This window comes from Thamnophis elegans, chromosome 13, assembly GCF_009769535.1.
Source record: "Thamnophis elegans isolate rThaEle1 chromosome 13, rThaEle1.pri, whole genome shotgun sequence".
NCBI lineage: Eukaryota > Metazoa > Chordata > Lepidosauria > Squamata > Colubridae > Thamnophis > Thamnophis elegans.
Genome location: NC_045553.1, coordinates 18,619,361 through 18,634,780, shown reverse-complemented (window position 1 = coordinate 18,634,780; position 15,420 = coordinate 18,619,361). Strand labels below are relative to the sequence as shown.

At 45.4% G+C, this 15,420-nt stretch overlaps 1 protein-coding gene across 3 annotated transcripts; it reads left to right on the top strand.

Moving 5' to 3' along the window:
• Positions 1-276: 276 nt before the first annotated feature.
• LOC116516429 (solute carrier family 2, facilitated glucose transporter member 11-like) lies at positions 277-14,674 on the top strand. 3 transcript variants are annotated; one of them, XM_032228902.1, is made up of 13 exons: positions 307-377; positions 1,916-2,125; positions 4,053-4,151; positions 7,578-7,738; positions 8,482-8,606; positions 8,952-9,081; positions 9,229-9,377; positions 10,398-10,585; positions 10,927-11,037; positions 11,881-11,982; positions 12,398-12,473; positions 13,108-13,235; positions 13,487-14,674. In XM_032228902.1, the coding sequence occupies exons 3-13, from the start codon at positions 4,077-4,079 to the stop codon at positions 13,691-13,693; spliced, it is 1,452 nt and encodes a 483-aa protein (XP_032084793.1). In that variant the 5' UTR covers positions 307-377; positions 1,916-2,125; positions 4,053-4,076; the 3' UTR covers positions 13,694-14,674. The 3 variants fall into 3 exon arrangements, with proteins under 3 accessions (XP_032084791.1, XP_032084793.1, XP_032084794.1); XM_032228900.1 differs by lacking the exon at positions 1,916-2,125 and having other exon boundaries at positions 277-377; XM_032228903.1 differs by lacking the exons at positions 307-377; positions 1,916-2,125; positions 7,578-7,738 and having other exon boundaries at positions 4,059-4,151.
• The last annotated feature ends 746 nt before the right edge of the window (positions 14,675-15,420 follow it).

The following is a 15,420-nucleotide window of genomic DNA, read 5'->3' as shown; positions in this document are numbered from 1 at the left end:
GTCCGACTCTTGACACTCCGTGGCACTCCGTCTGTTCCAATGGAACTGAGATGGCACCCTTTGAAGTTGAAAATTCCAGCAAGGTGATGCTGGGGAGATCCAAAGAGCCACTACGGACCATGACTGCCGAAGAGATCTCTCTGAAGCCTCTTCTTCCCATCATGCTTTGTCACAGAGTCTATGGACAGCCTAAACCCAGCGGACAAGATGTACCATTTCATCCTTTGTTCTTGAAATCATTATAGTGAATCATTAACCAGGCAATTTGGGATTTCACCAAGAAATGAAATAAAGAGCACAAAGTCCAGGGCTGCCTTCTATTAGAGACAAGATCCAGAAGAGCTCCAATCGAGATGGCAGTGATCTTCTGGGATGTGGTGAGTACAAGCCAGACAAGGCTTCCTGGCATCCCATCCCAAGGGGCTGCTAAAGACACAGCAGCAGTTACTTCCAGGTCACTCAAACCCTCCTGGAGCACATTCTGCATGGGCATCTTCCCTGATCTTGCATCCATGCAAAACTCAGCATGCCTGGATTCTGCCCAGGCATGAAGCTGGGCTAAATCAGAGTTCTTCAAAGTGGCCCCATGGGTTGATAGGACTCTTGACAGGGGTCACTGTTTTTACTAGTAGTAGTAGTAGTAGTAGTAGTAGTAGTAGTAGTAGTAAAATTTAAAAATTAGACTCCTCCTGCTCAAGGAGGAGACTCTTTACTAGTCCATAAAAATGGCTGCCCAGTCTTTTCTTAAAAACCTCCAGTGATGAGGCACCCACAACTTCTGAAGGCAAGCTGTTCAGCTGTTCAAGTTAATTGTCCTCAGTGTTAGGAAGTTTATCCTTAATTCCAGGTTTCTTCTCTCCTTGAATCCATCAGTTCTTGTCTCGCCTTCTGGTGCTTTGAAAAGTAGGTTGACCTCCTCCTCTGTGGCAGCCCCTCAAATATTGGAATATGTTATCATGTCACCCCCTACTCCTTCTTTTCTCTAGACTAGCCCTATTCAATTCCTGCAACCATTCTTCATGTGTTTTTGTTTCCAGGGTTTTAATCATTTTAGTTGCTATTAGTTAAAGTAGTATTTATTAAATTATTTTTTAAAATTAATACTTGGTTGGGGATGATGAGCAATCTGAACCTTTATGAAGCTATTGATGAGTGAAGAGTTTGGGGAGCCCTGAGCTATATGATATTCAAAGGGCCTCCCAAGGTCAAATTCTGACTTTGTTCTTCAAAAGTTCCATTTCCCCCAATTTACTCTGGCTGGGTTTATATCACAAAATTGGTGCCTTGAGCCACTGCAGGTTGTAAACTAGGCTCTTCACCTTTTCAAAGCTTCCACTCCCTTCTCAGAGGACCAAGTCTTCTTCTGGGAAGTCAGAACGATGGTTATCAAGCTCAAGAAGCCTTTCCTTCAGTCATTGCCCACTCCCCAGCTGCGAAAGCTCTTTTTGGAGATTCCAGATCAATAATCACTCCTGGCAATCCTGAGGGGAGTTTCCTTCTCCCCCATCCCTTGGGAGGCCTAACAGGTTTGCATATCAGCAGAAAGGGAGCAGTGAGTGCTGCCAGAATCATTGGCCAAGGACAGTGGTGGGATTCAATATTTTTTACTATGTTCTGTGGGCGTGGCTTGGTAGGTGTGGCAGAGGAACGATACTGTAAAATCCCCATTCCCTCCTGATCAGCTGGGACTTGGGAGGCAGAGAATAGATGATGGCAGGGCCAGTCAGAGGTAGTATTTATCGGTTCTCCCACTACTCAAAATTTCCACTATCGGTTCTCCAGAACTGGTCAGAACTGGTCAGAACCTGCTGAATTCCACCTCTGGCTGGCCCTTGGGAGGTCTCCTGGCATTGTTCTCAGTGCATGGGTGTGGAAGAATGAAACTTGTTTTCAAATGGGGTTATGACTCTTCTAGGCTCTAGGTCCGTGATGGCGAATCTATGGCATGCGTGCCAGAAGTTGCACGCAGAGTCATTTCTCCTGGTATGCAGAGCCATCATCAGTTGTCTTCTGGATTCGGGCGCAGCATCCAGCTGATCTTAATGCACATTGGCATGCCAGAAAGCAGAGGTGGAGCCGCCCAGTGCGAATGTGCATGCCAGGAAAATGATCTTTTTGTTTCCAGGTGGGGTCCCGGTACCAAGGGCTAAGGAGTGGCAGGGCAAAGCGCAACAGCCTCTGTTGGGGGAGGGACAAAGGGGAGGTGGTCGCCCTTTCTCACCAATGCCAGCCCTTTGCCCCAGGTAACGGTGACTGTTGTACTGCTGCTTCCAGCCGGGACACTGGAGAAGCTGCTGGCAGGGAGGCAAGCTACCTGCATAAAGACGCCAGCGAGGGCCTGGCAGAATATATCCCGGCTGGAAGCAGCAGCGCTCCGGACTGCAGATCCTCATCAGAGCCGCAGGCTGGAGCCGTGCAAGTAGCCCACTCGGGTGGGGAGGGAGGGAAGCCCTTGCCCATCTTTGCCACCGCCGCCACCTCGCCCCCAGTAGCTGTCACAGTGCCGCTTCTGGAGCAGTCAGAAGAAGAAGCAGCCATGGGGGAGGTGGGCGGGGCAGTCACTGATTGCAGATGCTTCTGGTGCATCTGATGGAATAGGCAGAATGACTACTTGGATCTGAGGCAGCGGCGGCATGGATGTAGGCAACACTCCTGGCAGAGCCAGTAGTGGCAACAGCATTGTAGGGGGCAGAGGATAATGGCCAGGGGTTGCCCCATAACCCAGGTCGGGAACATAGAGCCAGGAAATGGGTCTCCCGGGACGTCGGCTGGCCAAAGCGCGGGCCTTTGCAAGCCGCAATAGAGACAAAGTCTGTGTGCTGGGTGGGGTGATTGCAAGGCTTGGGGCCCGGCGCAACCAGCTCAGCCATCCCACCAAAAGGAGTGCTTTCCTCTGTTGCCTCTGAAGGTGGCAAGGCGCGGCAGGCACCGCTGCCATGGATGTAAGTGGAAGGTGCTGTATTCCCTCCAAAATGGCCATTATATTCCTCCCTGTGTTCTGTCTCCCGGGCAAGTGGAGCAAGAGCCCAGAGCCAAGCCCATTGGTCACAGCCTCCATTTCCAAGAACAGGCTGTTTAGTCGCCCCTAGCGCAGTCTGGGAGACAGCAAAGAGCCTCGGGAGGCTGGGGGAGGCTGTTTTCGCCACCCCAGGCTCCTTGAAAGCCTCTGAAGCCTGGGGAGGGCAAAAAACGCATCTATCGCGGGCCAAAAGGGGGGGGCGTACATGTGCAGGGTGTGCACACATGCATGCGCAAGGGGGGTCACATGCATAGCATAATGGGTATGGCACGCCCACATATGACCCCCTTGCGCTTCCCCCGCTTTTGGCACAGGAGCCCAAAAAGGTTCACCATTGCTGCTCAAGGTGATTTTTTTATAGGGACCAGTCAAAGGAAATTAACACAAAGGGAAGTGAGGGGAAAGACTATTTTGAACCAAAAGGTTTAAAACTACATAAATGCATGGCAAGATTCAGGCAAGGGGCGGGGGCTGAATGTGGACAGGAGATGAGGGGTGTCCAAGGGCAGCCAGCATTGTGGGATGAAGGTGCAAACACCTTGCCCCAGTTCTGTCTGCTGCCCCCCACCCCAACCCCAACCTCTGGCCTGGCCAGCAGAAGTCCTCTGTGTTCAGCATACCCCTTACCTTTAACTCCCACTTAGAAGCCAGCCCTTCCTTTGGGGAGATTCTGCCAGATGCATAGATGGGGGGAGGGGTGTTATTATATTATTACCATTATCAGTGTTTGCTTTTTATGTCTTTGTGTGATAGTTTATTTCTATGTATTTATATATTTATTGAATTTCTATGCTGCCCATCAATCTGGTAAACAAATAAAGTAAAAACAGATCCAATCCATGAAAAATAACCACATATCATATAACCCATGGCCAGAGCCCCAGTAACGCAGCATTTGACCCCACCCCACCTACACCTCGCCTGGTGAAAGAGAAGGTCTTCCCCACCACTTTTTGGCATGCTATAAAAAGGAGAGGAATACAGATTTTTGGTGTTTTTTTTTAAAAAAAAATGTTATTTCTCTTCCTTCCAGATTCAATATCAGAGACTTCTCTTAATGGTGGTTATTCTGGGAATTGGAGGATCACTGCAGGTTGGCTTCCAAGGATCTATGATCACCTATGCATCTCTGGTAAGCAATTGTGGTACCCAAAATGGGTCCTAGCCTGGTGCCAAAGCCAACAAAGACCACCAGATATGAGGAATGGCATTTTCAGTTTCTTTTATTAGAGCCCACCAGCAAAAGGGTCTCAGTAGCAAAAGGAGCTAAGATCTCGAACAATCACAAGCACAAATTTTATAGTTACAATTAAGGAAGTTAACATCCTATGAATCACACATTGGTTCCTTGACACGTCTCTTGATTGGATTCTTCTACTTTACCCTCCTTCACACACTGCATGTTTATGTTAATAAGCTTTCTTATCAAAAGAAGTGTATCTTTTTGTTCTGAACCCCCTCTTTATACACCAAAGCACGCAGAGACAAAGATACTTCAAGGATTTATTAACATACAATAGCAATAGCAATAGCAGTAGACTTATATACCGCTTCATAGGCCTTTCAGGCCTCTCTAAGCGGTTTACAGAGAGTCAGCATATTGCCCCCCAACAATCTGGGTCCTCATTTTACCCACCTCGGAAGGATGGAAGGCTGAGTCAACCCTGAGCCGGTGAGATTTGAACCGCTGACCTGCTGATCTAGCAGTAGCCTGCAGTGCTGCATTTAACCACTGCGCCACCTTGGCAGACAGACTAGACCTTGGCAGCAATCCAGCACAGACTGACCTTGACAGCAATCCAGCCTGCCAAGATAGCCACGATAACTTCTCCAGCTCTAGTAAATACGTTGATTCCTGCGACGCGCTTGTGGAAAGCCATTCCTTTTATAGTCTTGAGAGGAGCCTAACTACCACCAGCTGAGTTCAATTATCTCCTGTAACTGCATAACTGTGCTTTATGCCTATTAGCCCTCCGTTGCCGGGCATCCAGGACCAACTCCCTTGTCTCCTCCCCACTGCTCCAATGCATGACGTCAAGATCACACTCCCTTGTCTCCTCCCCACTGCTCCAAGGCTTGACTTCAGGAGCATGCTCCCTTTGGCTGTCACCGCTGCTCCAGGCCTCGGGCGCCTCCTGGTGGCCAACTAGCCTCTCTGCGCCCTGCTCAGAGTCAGAACCCTGTCCAGGGTCCTCCACATCTTCCAGAGCCAACTCCTCGCTGTCGGAGTCTGGTGGCAGCTCCAACGGCTCCTCCTGGGCCACAACACTTTTACTACTACAATAAGCCACAGGTTACCAAGCATTCTTCTAGCGGTCTTTCTAACATTCTAGACAATTGTGTCCCATCATTTGTTACCCTCACTGCAGCTGCAACTTTCTGTGTCAGCAATTTGTTTAACAAACTTTCCAAATTCCAACCTTAGTCCTCCACAGTCCACCTCCCAGGCAGGATGTGCATAGAAGATCTACTGATCACAGCTCTGCAGAACCTGCCTTGAACTCATCACCCCGAGGCACAAAAGGAAGATGCCCCTTGTGCTTCAACATCTTTGGCAGAAGAGGAGAAGCCTGTGGGGATATCTCTGACTGCTCTGCAGGATGGAGCGGCAGAAACCGCGGCTGTGTACAGGGATACCTCTGCAGGGTCCTTGGTGCTCTCTGTTTTCTTGCAGACATTTCATTACCCAAATTAGGTAACATCAAAATGAAATATCTGCAAGAAAACAATTAAGCTCAGAGCATCAAGAGCCCCTCATTTCAACCCTGAACTACAAATAGTCTCCTTTATTGGGATGCAAGGGATGTATTCCACACAATCACAAGACCCCATTCTGACTGAGGACTTCAGACATTGGCGATTGCTGGAATCCCCCAGAGGGTGGTCTGCAGGGCCATTGTACCAAAGGACATCTTTGTGGCCCACCAGGACCCAGTCCTACCTTCCTATTTACACTTTTTATATTAAAAATGGAATTAAAAGAATTGGGAACCTGGCATGCTGCAAAGCATCATATCAGTTCCTACATGCTGGTAGAGTAGTTTTGGTTTTGGTTTCTTCTGCTCCAAACAGCTGGGACTGGCAGGCCTCTGGGAGGCAGCCATCTCCAGGTTCCAGCCTCAAGAACACCCCAAGCTCCCCACCCTGTTTCTCCCCAGATCTTTAAGAGGTTCTTTGGAAATGCCCCTTTGGGGGTCCCCCTTTCCATCTTTAAATATTCCCCAGGCCCCAAAGAAAATTGTGGTTCTCTCCTGTGGGCAACGCCACGTCCCTTCCGGCACTTGGAACAACTCTTCCCGATATTTTGAGAAGCCTTTGTCTTCCTTGCCATGTAATGTGCACGGAAAGGCACCAGCAAAGGCTTTTTAGAGACCTTCTACAGCCAGATCACAGGAAGTCCTTGTCTTACATCGATTTGTTTTGATACAGCATGGGTTGCACAGGTAAACCCACCAGTGGCTGGCCAGGTTAGGTGGTCTTAATAGAATGGACCTTATAGATTCATTTTAGTTTGGCCTTTTACTCCAGTGCCCTGGAGTCCCAAAGTTGACTTTTAACTTCCTCATATTACAAATAGGGCTGAACAGTGTGGCAAGACTCTGTAAAGGAGGGGCACAGGAAGCCAGACATGGGGGAGAGATAGAACAGAGAAGTTGCAGAAAACTGTTGGTATGAATATCTGCTTTTGTATTTTTCCAAGATGTACTTCCCTGTTCTGAACAGGGGTTTTTACGTTTTGTATGAATACGCCTCTTTAAACGCCCTCTGATTGACGAAGTTTGATTAAAGGTATAAAATCACTGCCCTGGGCGTAGCCAGGCCAGTTCAGATTTTGGTGTGTGAACACGCTGAACTCGATGCATCCAATAAACCTGTTTCTCTCACCTTCGTGGTATCAAGTCCTGATCTTTCATAAGTAGATTACAAACCACAATCTGCTGCAACAGTTTAGTGACAGTTTGATGTTATAGCAGCACTAAAAAAAACAACTTATGACCCGTTTTCACATTTATGATTGCTGCTGCATGCCTATGGTCACAGGATCAAAATTCATGCATTCACAGTAACTGGCAAGTATCTCTGACCACTGCACTGACACTGGGTCACAAGACCATCATTTGTAACCTTCCCAACTGGCTTCTGACAAGCAAAATCAATGGGGAAGCCAGATTTTCTTAATGACTACGTGATTCATTTAATTACTGCAGTGATACGCTTAACAACTGTGGCAAAAAAAAGTGATAAAATGGGCAAAACTTACTTAACTGCCTTGCTTAGCAACAGAAATTTTGAGCTCAATTGTAGTTATAAGTCGACGAGTACCTGCATCATCCTTCCATTGAAATTTTTCTGCTTCCAAAATCTGGTAGGCTCTCATTTACTGAGCCTGGTGGCCCAGCTGACTGATGGCCACCTTGGTATCATTACAGGCATCATCTGCCTGGCTGTGTTGCTATGTCTTCCTTAGGCATCTCCTACCTTTCCCTTCTTGTGAACTTGGTTTCTACCATCAGTGGTGAGAAAACTCTCTCTGCCTAACCACATCCCTCTTTTCCAGCACATCAAAGAATTCATCAATGAGACGTGGTTGGAGAGGTTTGGACATTCGGTCCATCCTTCAACGCTCACCTTATTGTGGTCTTCAGTGGTATCCATCTTTGGCTTGGGAGGTCTCCTGGGCTCCATGAGCAGTGGATGCCTGGCTGCCAAATATGGAAAGTAGGTCCCCATTGAATACTTGCTTTAATCAAGGCCGTCTTCAAAGCATTAAAGAACCATGTGCCATTAGTCCAGTCCTTGAGAGTCTTTTGGTAGCAGTTGGACTTTTTAACCAGGCCTTTTTGGCTGGCTAATAATTCTAATTGGTTGCTTGGTTGTTTAATTGTTATAGTTTATTGTAAGTCCCTTTGAATGATGAGGAGGAGGAGGAGGAGGAAGATGCATATAGAAAAAGAGGGGATATGCAGTTGAAAGTCCCATGGGAGCTCAATCCAAATCAGAGAGGGATCATAGGTTGGTGCCATAGGAGCAATAGGGATGAAAATCACTGAAAGTTTATCAGAGTTTTTGTATTAGCAAGAGCTGGATATATTTTGGAAATTGTGTAAGGCCATTTTTTAAAGCCAGTAATGTTAAATCAGGCAAGTTACCTACAGGTACCTTCCTGACAGTATTGTTTTCCTGTCTTCCTATGAAGACAGTTAAAAAAACTGGATGTATTTAGCTATGAAAAAACTGAGAACATATGCTAGCCCTGTTCCCATATCTCAAAGCCAGAGACATAGAAGGTCAGGTCCTCTTCTTCTCAAATGTAGGACCTGAATTTCAATGATTGCCAAAGAATGGCAGGCCCTTCTTTTTCTGAAGGAAGAGATGGTTGCTTCTGGGCCTCCCATGAACAGGCCAGAAATCACCATCCTCTTCCAAGTATTGGAGCATCTCCGCCCCTTTTTCATGAACAGGAAGAACTGCTTTTTGGGCAGCAACATGCTGATGGTGGCCAGTGCATTCCTCCTGGGCTTCAGCAAGATGGCCAGATCTGTCGAACTCATTCTGGTGGGACGTTTTCTGTGTGGCATCAGCACAGGTATGCACCTAGCTCTCCCAACTGCTGGCCAAGACCCAAGCATGTGCCAGGACATATTAGGACTGAGAGGGAGGATAGGATGTGAACATGCAATGGTTAAGTCATAAGGAATTTGGAAGGGCAGAGGAAGAGCTGCCAGTGAGAGCCCCAGAGGGCACCAAGGGCATTGCATTGTTGCACTGGATGTAGACTGCTGCCTTTTGTGCAAGGCACTCTTTTGCTTCCACTGCTCCCTGTTTTGTGCTTCTCCTTTTTGTTGCCAAACTGTTCTTGCTTCACTTTGATGGTGCAGCAGACTTTTGCTTCTTGTGGCCCCAATAACTTGTTTTCTGCCTTCAATTCAAGGTGTTTGTATCCTTCTTCATCCCCAGTACCTCGGAGAGGTTTCCCCCAAAAAACTCCGCGGATTTACCACTTCAACTGCTTCCATGTTTTGGTGTTTGGGAAAAGTCCTTGGTCAAGTTATGGGATTAAGGTACAGTCACACTTTCCACAATGCTCTGGTTTCATGTTACTTTTTCAACATTAATTATTGCGGTCATGAGAGTGCAAGATGACAATCAGAGATGCATCTTATCCATAAGCCTTGGAAACAACCTAGGTTTTCTGTCTGCTTTCCCAGGGAGCTTTTGGGAAGTGGGGCCCTCTGGCCAATGCTGCTGGCCTTCAGTGGGGCTACGGCCGTGGTCCCCTTGCTCGTATTACCATTCTTCCCTGAGTCACCACCTCACTTGCTCTTGCACAGAGGAGACGAAGAAGGATGTGTGAAAGGTAACAGATGACAACACTTCCTCCTTTCCACGAGAAACGGTAACATTAAAAAGCCTCTGAAAAGGCAGCTAGAAAAGCAGTGAGAAATTGAGTCAAGTCAAAGATTTACCAAGATGGGGCTGAGTTTGGAACTGTCAGTCCCGATTACCATTGTTAAGTGAGGACACATATATGGTTTTTATATAGTTTTAGGTTTTATTGTTCTTAAATTGCTGTTTTGTTTGGATTCTTTCATGTTGCTTTTCATGGTTCGTGAACTGCCCTGAATCATATAGTTGCGATAGGCAGCAATATAAATTGGATAAATCACTAATAAATGCCAGGGGATTTTTCCTATGGAGCAGACTCTTCCCCCGTGCCACAGATGGGGAGGCCAGAACCAATTTAAACCACATGCAAGAAGATACAGAGCAGGCATCAGGTACAACTTCCTGACTTTGTGCTAACCAGTGGAACAGACTGCCACAGGAAGGGGATCCTCCCCTCTCTCAAGGCCTCAAACAAAGGCTTAGTAAGATGACTGTCCAAACTGCCTAAACAAGCCCTGCACCAAAGTGATTCTGAGATCCTTTCCAACTACGCATCTCTCTCTGAGATGGATTGCCTCCAGAAGTGATGGATGCTTCATTACTGGAGTTTTTAAGAGAGCCATTTGTCCAGATTGGTATGGGGTCTCCTGCTTGTGCATGTGGTTGGACTAGAAGAGCTCCAAGATCCCTTCCCACTGTTATTCTGTTAGAGACAGAGAGTCCTGCCCACTCTCCTTTTTCTACTTTTCCTTTAGTTCCTCTGTTAGCAGGATCCCCCTGCCAACTCCATGAGTTCCCCACCTTTTATATCCACAGAAGTAATAGCTGTGCCAATTCTGGTCTGCACAAAGTAGAGCTGGTGTCACCAAGAAATGGGCCAGCTGGTTCTGCTGCCAGGCAGGGAGCCAGAGGAGATGTATCTACTGGACCCGAAGTTGTGTCCTGTGGCAGGGATGCCTGTGTCCTGCCATGCACTCTTTCTCATTCCCAGCAATGAAGACCTTTTGGGGGGAAGAGCCTCATTGGGCAGAGCTGGATGACTTGCAGAAAGAGCAAGCAGCCCTGAACAGCACCCAGAGCAAGAGCCTCCTGGAACTGGTCAAGGAGCCTTCCCTGCGCTGGCAGCTCTATATGCTGCTTGTCCTGGCAGTGACCACACAGCTGAGTGGCATCCAGGCAGTTGAGTGAGGCCTCTGGTCCATTGCTTCTGGGTGGGAGGAGGGGCTTTCCACTTGGAGATACGGAAACAGGAAAACCCTACAATTCCCTTTGACCTATTTTCCCCTTGAGAGTTGAAGTGCCTCCTTTACTGGAGGAGAGGGGTTTTACAAACCAGAACTGGCTCTTCTTTCTCTTCCTTCCTAGGCTTGGTTTGATGAATGCCCTGTTTTGAGCTCGCTCCCTTCCATTGAAAGCCTCCCCTTCCAGGACTGCTCCTGTGCAGTCGTAGCATCTTTCTCCTGTACAGGAGTCCTCAGATGGCTTCCCTGGTTTCTCCTCCTCTTCCTCCTTCTCCTCAGATTTACTCCTACACCTTTGAAGTGATCCAGGCCACTGGGTTCCACCTTGAGCAGATCCCCTACTTGGCCCTGGGAGTGAGCCTCTGCGAATTTCTTTCCACCATCCTTTGTGTGAGTGAGAGGGGGTAAGATGCAGCAGGAAGCGGCTGGGACGGTTGTGGCCCCAGAGAAGGCAGCCCTTCCTCCAAAAGGGAGAGAAGCCAGGACAGGACCATGGCTAGAGGCTGCCTGAGTGGCTTTGTGGCCACAACCTGAACCCTCTGCAAGGACCAGGCATTGATAGCACAATCCTGCTGGTGGGTTTTGTGGTTAAGGGACTGCCCAGAAACCAGGAGACTGTGAGTTCCAGTCCAGTCTTAGGCAACAAAGCCAGCTGGATGACTTTGGGCCAGTCACTCTCAGCCCAACCTATCTCACAGTGGTGGGGAAAATAGAGGAATGAAAGAGCATTAGGTATGTTCGTCCGCTTGAGTTGTTTACAAAAATGATAAAAGTGGAATAAACATTTAATTATTAAATAAATAAGGTGTGTGATAACCTTACTTCCTGCTAGCCCTTGGAAGCCAGGTAAAATATGTCGTATGGTGGCTTGCAAGCCTCAGGGATTTCTCAACCAGCAGCACTGTCCTCCATGCTGGCTATGGACAGACTTCCATAGTCTTGTTCCCAGAGCATCCTGTTGGGACATATCACTGAAATTAGGGCAGGGCAGGGCAGAGAATGGAATGGAATAGAATGGAACAGAACAGAACAAGTGGAACGGAACAAACAGAATAGAATTCTTTATTGGCTAAGTGTGATTGAATACACAAGCTCTCAGTATCTATGGAGATTCTCAGTCATCCAGATCATGGTTGTCTCAAAGGTGCTTTTTCAAGAGGCAACTGAACTCAGTGCCATGGGTGTTAGCAAGGTCATCTTCCAAGTGCTCATTCCTCTCCCCAAATCCCTCAGAGCTTCATCATCGAACGATTTGGAAGAAAGATGCTACTCTGGGCAGGCTACGCTTTGATGGGCACCATGCTGGCTGGTATCACCTTATCCCTCTCTCTGCAGGTGAGGAAATGCCTCATGAGCTGCTCATTAAAACAAGGGATTACAGCTGTTGAGTGATCTATTCAAGGAGGCCACTGCACTAGGTTACACTCCCCTGATCTAATAGGTCTCTCCCTCCCTCCCTCCCATACATCCCTTTATGGTTAGAAAAGAAGGAAGCAACACAGCTGATAATATGATTCCCAAGACAAAAACAGGGCTGAGGGCTGAGCAAAGTCAGAAGAGAATAGTTTATTCTGCTGACCAGACAAGGGCCCTGTAGATGGAGAAGCCAAGAATGGGGGCCAAGAACCAGGGTGTTTTTAGGTTTTTGATAAAAATTAAACCTCTGGCTCATGAATCATAGGGAGTTGGTTGATATCCATGTTTAATCATAATAAGTTAATGAACTAAAATGCAGTTTTGTTTATTTCAGCCCTGGTTCTCCTGGATGCCTTATTGTTGCCTTTCTTTGATCTTCTGTTTTGTATTTGTCTTTGGTTTGGGCCCAGGTAATTTCTTCAACACAGATTTATAGGGATATCGAAAGTAACTTTTGGCTTAAACCTTTCAAAGGAGAGGGCAAAATAAAGTAAGATGGGATGGGTGAGTGCTGCAGCAATCAATCAGATGGGCAAATAACTGTGGGGATGGTGCAACTGCCACAACTTTGAAACCTGCTCATAAGTAGCTTTGGGAATATGTCATAGCTTCCAGTCACAAGATGAAACTACCTGTACCTTGTCCAACTGCTGCTAAAGATGGGAACCTGAGAAATTATAGGATCTGCAAATACTTTAAAGAAGGTAGCATGTACTACTGAGCATTTGCCAAAAGGATTGTTGTGTACAAAAGAGTACCTCTGGCCACAGGTGACAATATATATATAGTCTGTTTCCAGTGTCATGATCTAGACCCTGGCTTTCAGGAGCTGAAGCGGTTGCTCTTTAGCCACCATTCCAAAATCCTTCCAACTTCTCGTTTCCCAAACTGTGGTTAATAAAGTGATTAGTTCCCCTTCCTAGCCACAGCTAAATTTTGGATACACTGTGTCTGGCTCAGGAAGTCCTCTAGATGAAAAATCTCTATGAGATTACTGGTAGAGTTGTGCTGATGGTAACAAACTTTCCTTTACTTTCTCCATAGCTGGTGCCACAGTCTCTCTCCGGATGGAAATGTTTGATCAGTCATCCAGAGCCCCTGCCTTTGCGATTAGTGGGACCCTGAGCTGGGCTGGAGTCTTTGTGATCGGAATGGTGTTTCCATTGATGTTGGTAAGTGATTCTGATACACATGGATTTATTCCTCCCTCCAATCTGCAGGAAAATTGGGACAATCAACTGCCCCAATTACATCTTGTAAGTTGGTTGAAGCTGACTTGCTGAATGATGCAAAGTTGGCAATACCAGCTGAATCCCAGGGCTTGATATTTGGAAACCAGACAGGAATATTTATTGGGAATTTGCACAAGAATCAGCCTCTGTTCCGCTGTTGTAATCCTAAAGCCATTTTTTCCCATCACCAGGAAAACGTCCGTCAGTTCTCCTTTCTCATCTTCATGGGCATCCTTTATACTTCAGGATTTATTATTTACTTCTTCCTGCCTGAGACAAAGAAAAAATCTATCCTAGAAATCCAAGAAGAATTTGATAAACTTAATTTTAAGAAGAAACAAATTCCTGTCTTAGACGCCAAGCTGACCAAAGACCATGAATTGTGTACCAAACTATGACAAAGACTCTCAAATCTCAGAGAAGCCCTGCATGGTCCAACCTGCAGCTTTTTGGAGGTCTCTTTAGATGATCCTCCAGAATTGCTTCTCCATACCTAAGATGTTAAAGCACTTCTAGTCCACAAATCCTAGTTGTTTTGTGATGACATGATCCAGTAAGAAATAAAGATTGTTGTATTCTTGACAACATTGCACATTTTGATAGATCACACAAGGGCCTGGCTAGACTGTAGCATGTCTTTTAAAGAGGAGTAATGGAACACATTCAGAGTCCCTGGCACTGGATACCAAGTTGCCTTCACTTCTACACACATCATCTCAATCTGGGAACGTCCTGGGTACAGCACCAGAGAGGACCTTTAGTCCGACTTTTAAGGAAATTATAGAATTGGAACTGAATAGAGATGGATTTGTGTGGCGTAGCGTGGCGTGGCGTGGAATGGAGCAGAACAGAACAGCTTTATTTGGCCAAATGTACATGCAAAGCAACAAAGTAATAATAATCATAATAATGATACCAATAAGAGGAGTTTCATTTCATTTCCAATTCATTTCTTGAGGAAATGAATTCTGTGCTCTGTGGAAAAGTCCTTCTAACTTGCCTTCAGATTCACTGAAGGCAATTTTACCCACTTCCTCAAAATTGACCATTTGACCATTTGAATGTCTAACTACAGTTTACAGCCATTTGAATGTCTAACTACAGTTTACAGCTCTTTGTACTTCCTTTTTATTTTTACCCTGTATGGATTAGTTGATATTGTCAACAAATTTGATGACCTCACTCCATTGCAGAAACTGGTTCTCTATTTAATTTGTTAATGCTTCACAAGTCTGAGAATTCATAGATGAAGCTGATTAGATCCATTCAATCTGGTTCCAATGTTCCATGTCTTACATTTGCAAGAAAGTGGATTGCTAAGTCTTGTCCTTTTTTAAAAAAGTTTTTTTTATTTTAATTAAACAAAAACAAAAAAAGAATCATCCTTCATTACATCTTGTAGAAAGCGTGTCAATTGGTTACAGATAACTTTCGTGCATTTCTTCCACAGTCATTATAGTTCATATTAGATTATACACTTTAAATCAAAAATCTTTGTATATCTTACTATCAATGTACCACAATTCTCATTTGACTACAGTTATTTGAACATGCTTTTACCTCAAATCATTCATACTTAAAGACACAACCACATAATGGCATTCATTAGCTATTTTAAAAAAACCTCCAATAACATTACATCTTTATGACATCTTTTAAGTAAAAGTCAATTAATAAAGTTTCTAAACCTTCCCCCCCCCCTTTCCCCCCCAACTCACTGTTTAGGATTTATATCCAAGTTACTTTTGCCAATACCATAACATGTATATATTGTTAAACAATATCCATTGACATTTCCTTGTTATTATAATTGGCTAAAATCATTTACTAATTATGTCGCATCTCCTCTCGTCAGACACCCCCCCTCAATAAAAACAAAACCTTACACCTTTATAACAAGATCTAAATAAAAATTTGTTAATAAAATTTATAGGTCTTTTTCCCAAGTAACAATTTACAATTTATATCCAAATTTATTTTACTAGTTTGCCAGTACATGTATATATCATTAAGATGTATCCATTATCATTTCATTATTGTTATTATAGTTAATTATTTGTTAACAAATAAACATTTAATAACAATCAAATAATCTAAGAGTTACTAAATTCCTACTTATTAATCA

Coding starts and splice junctions, on each gene's coding strand:
- LOC116516429 (XM_032228900.1), top strand. CDS start 354: ATGGCAGTGATCTTCTGGGATGTG. Junction 7,739..8,481: donor CTGGCTGCCAAATATGGAAA/GTAGGTCCCCAT, acceptor TTTCATGAACAG/GAAGAACTGCTTTTTGGGCA. Junction 9,378..10,397: donor CGAAGAAGGATGTGTGAAAG/GTAACAGATGAC, acceptor TCTCATTCCCAG/CAATGAAGACCTTTTGGGGG.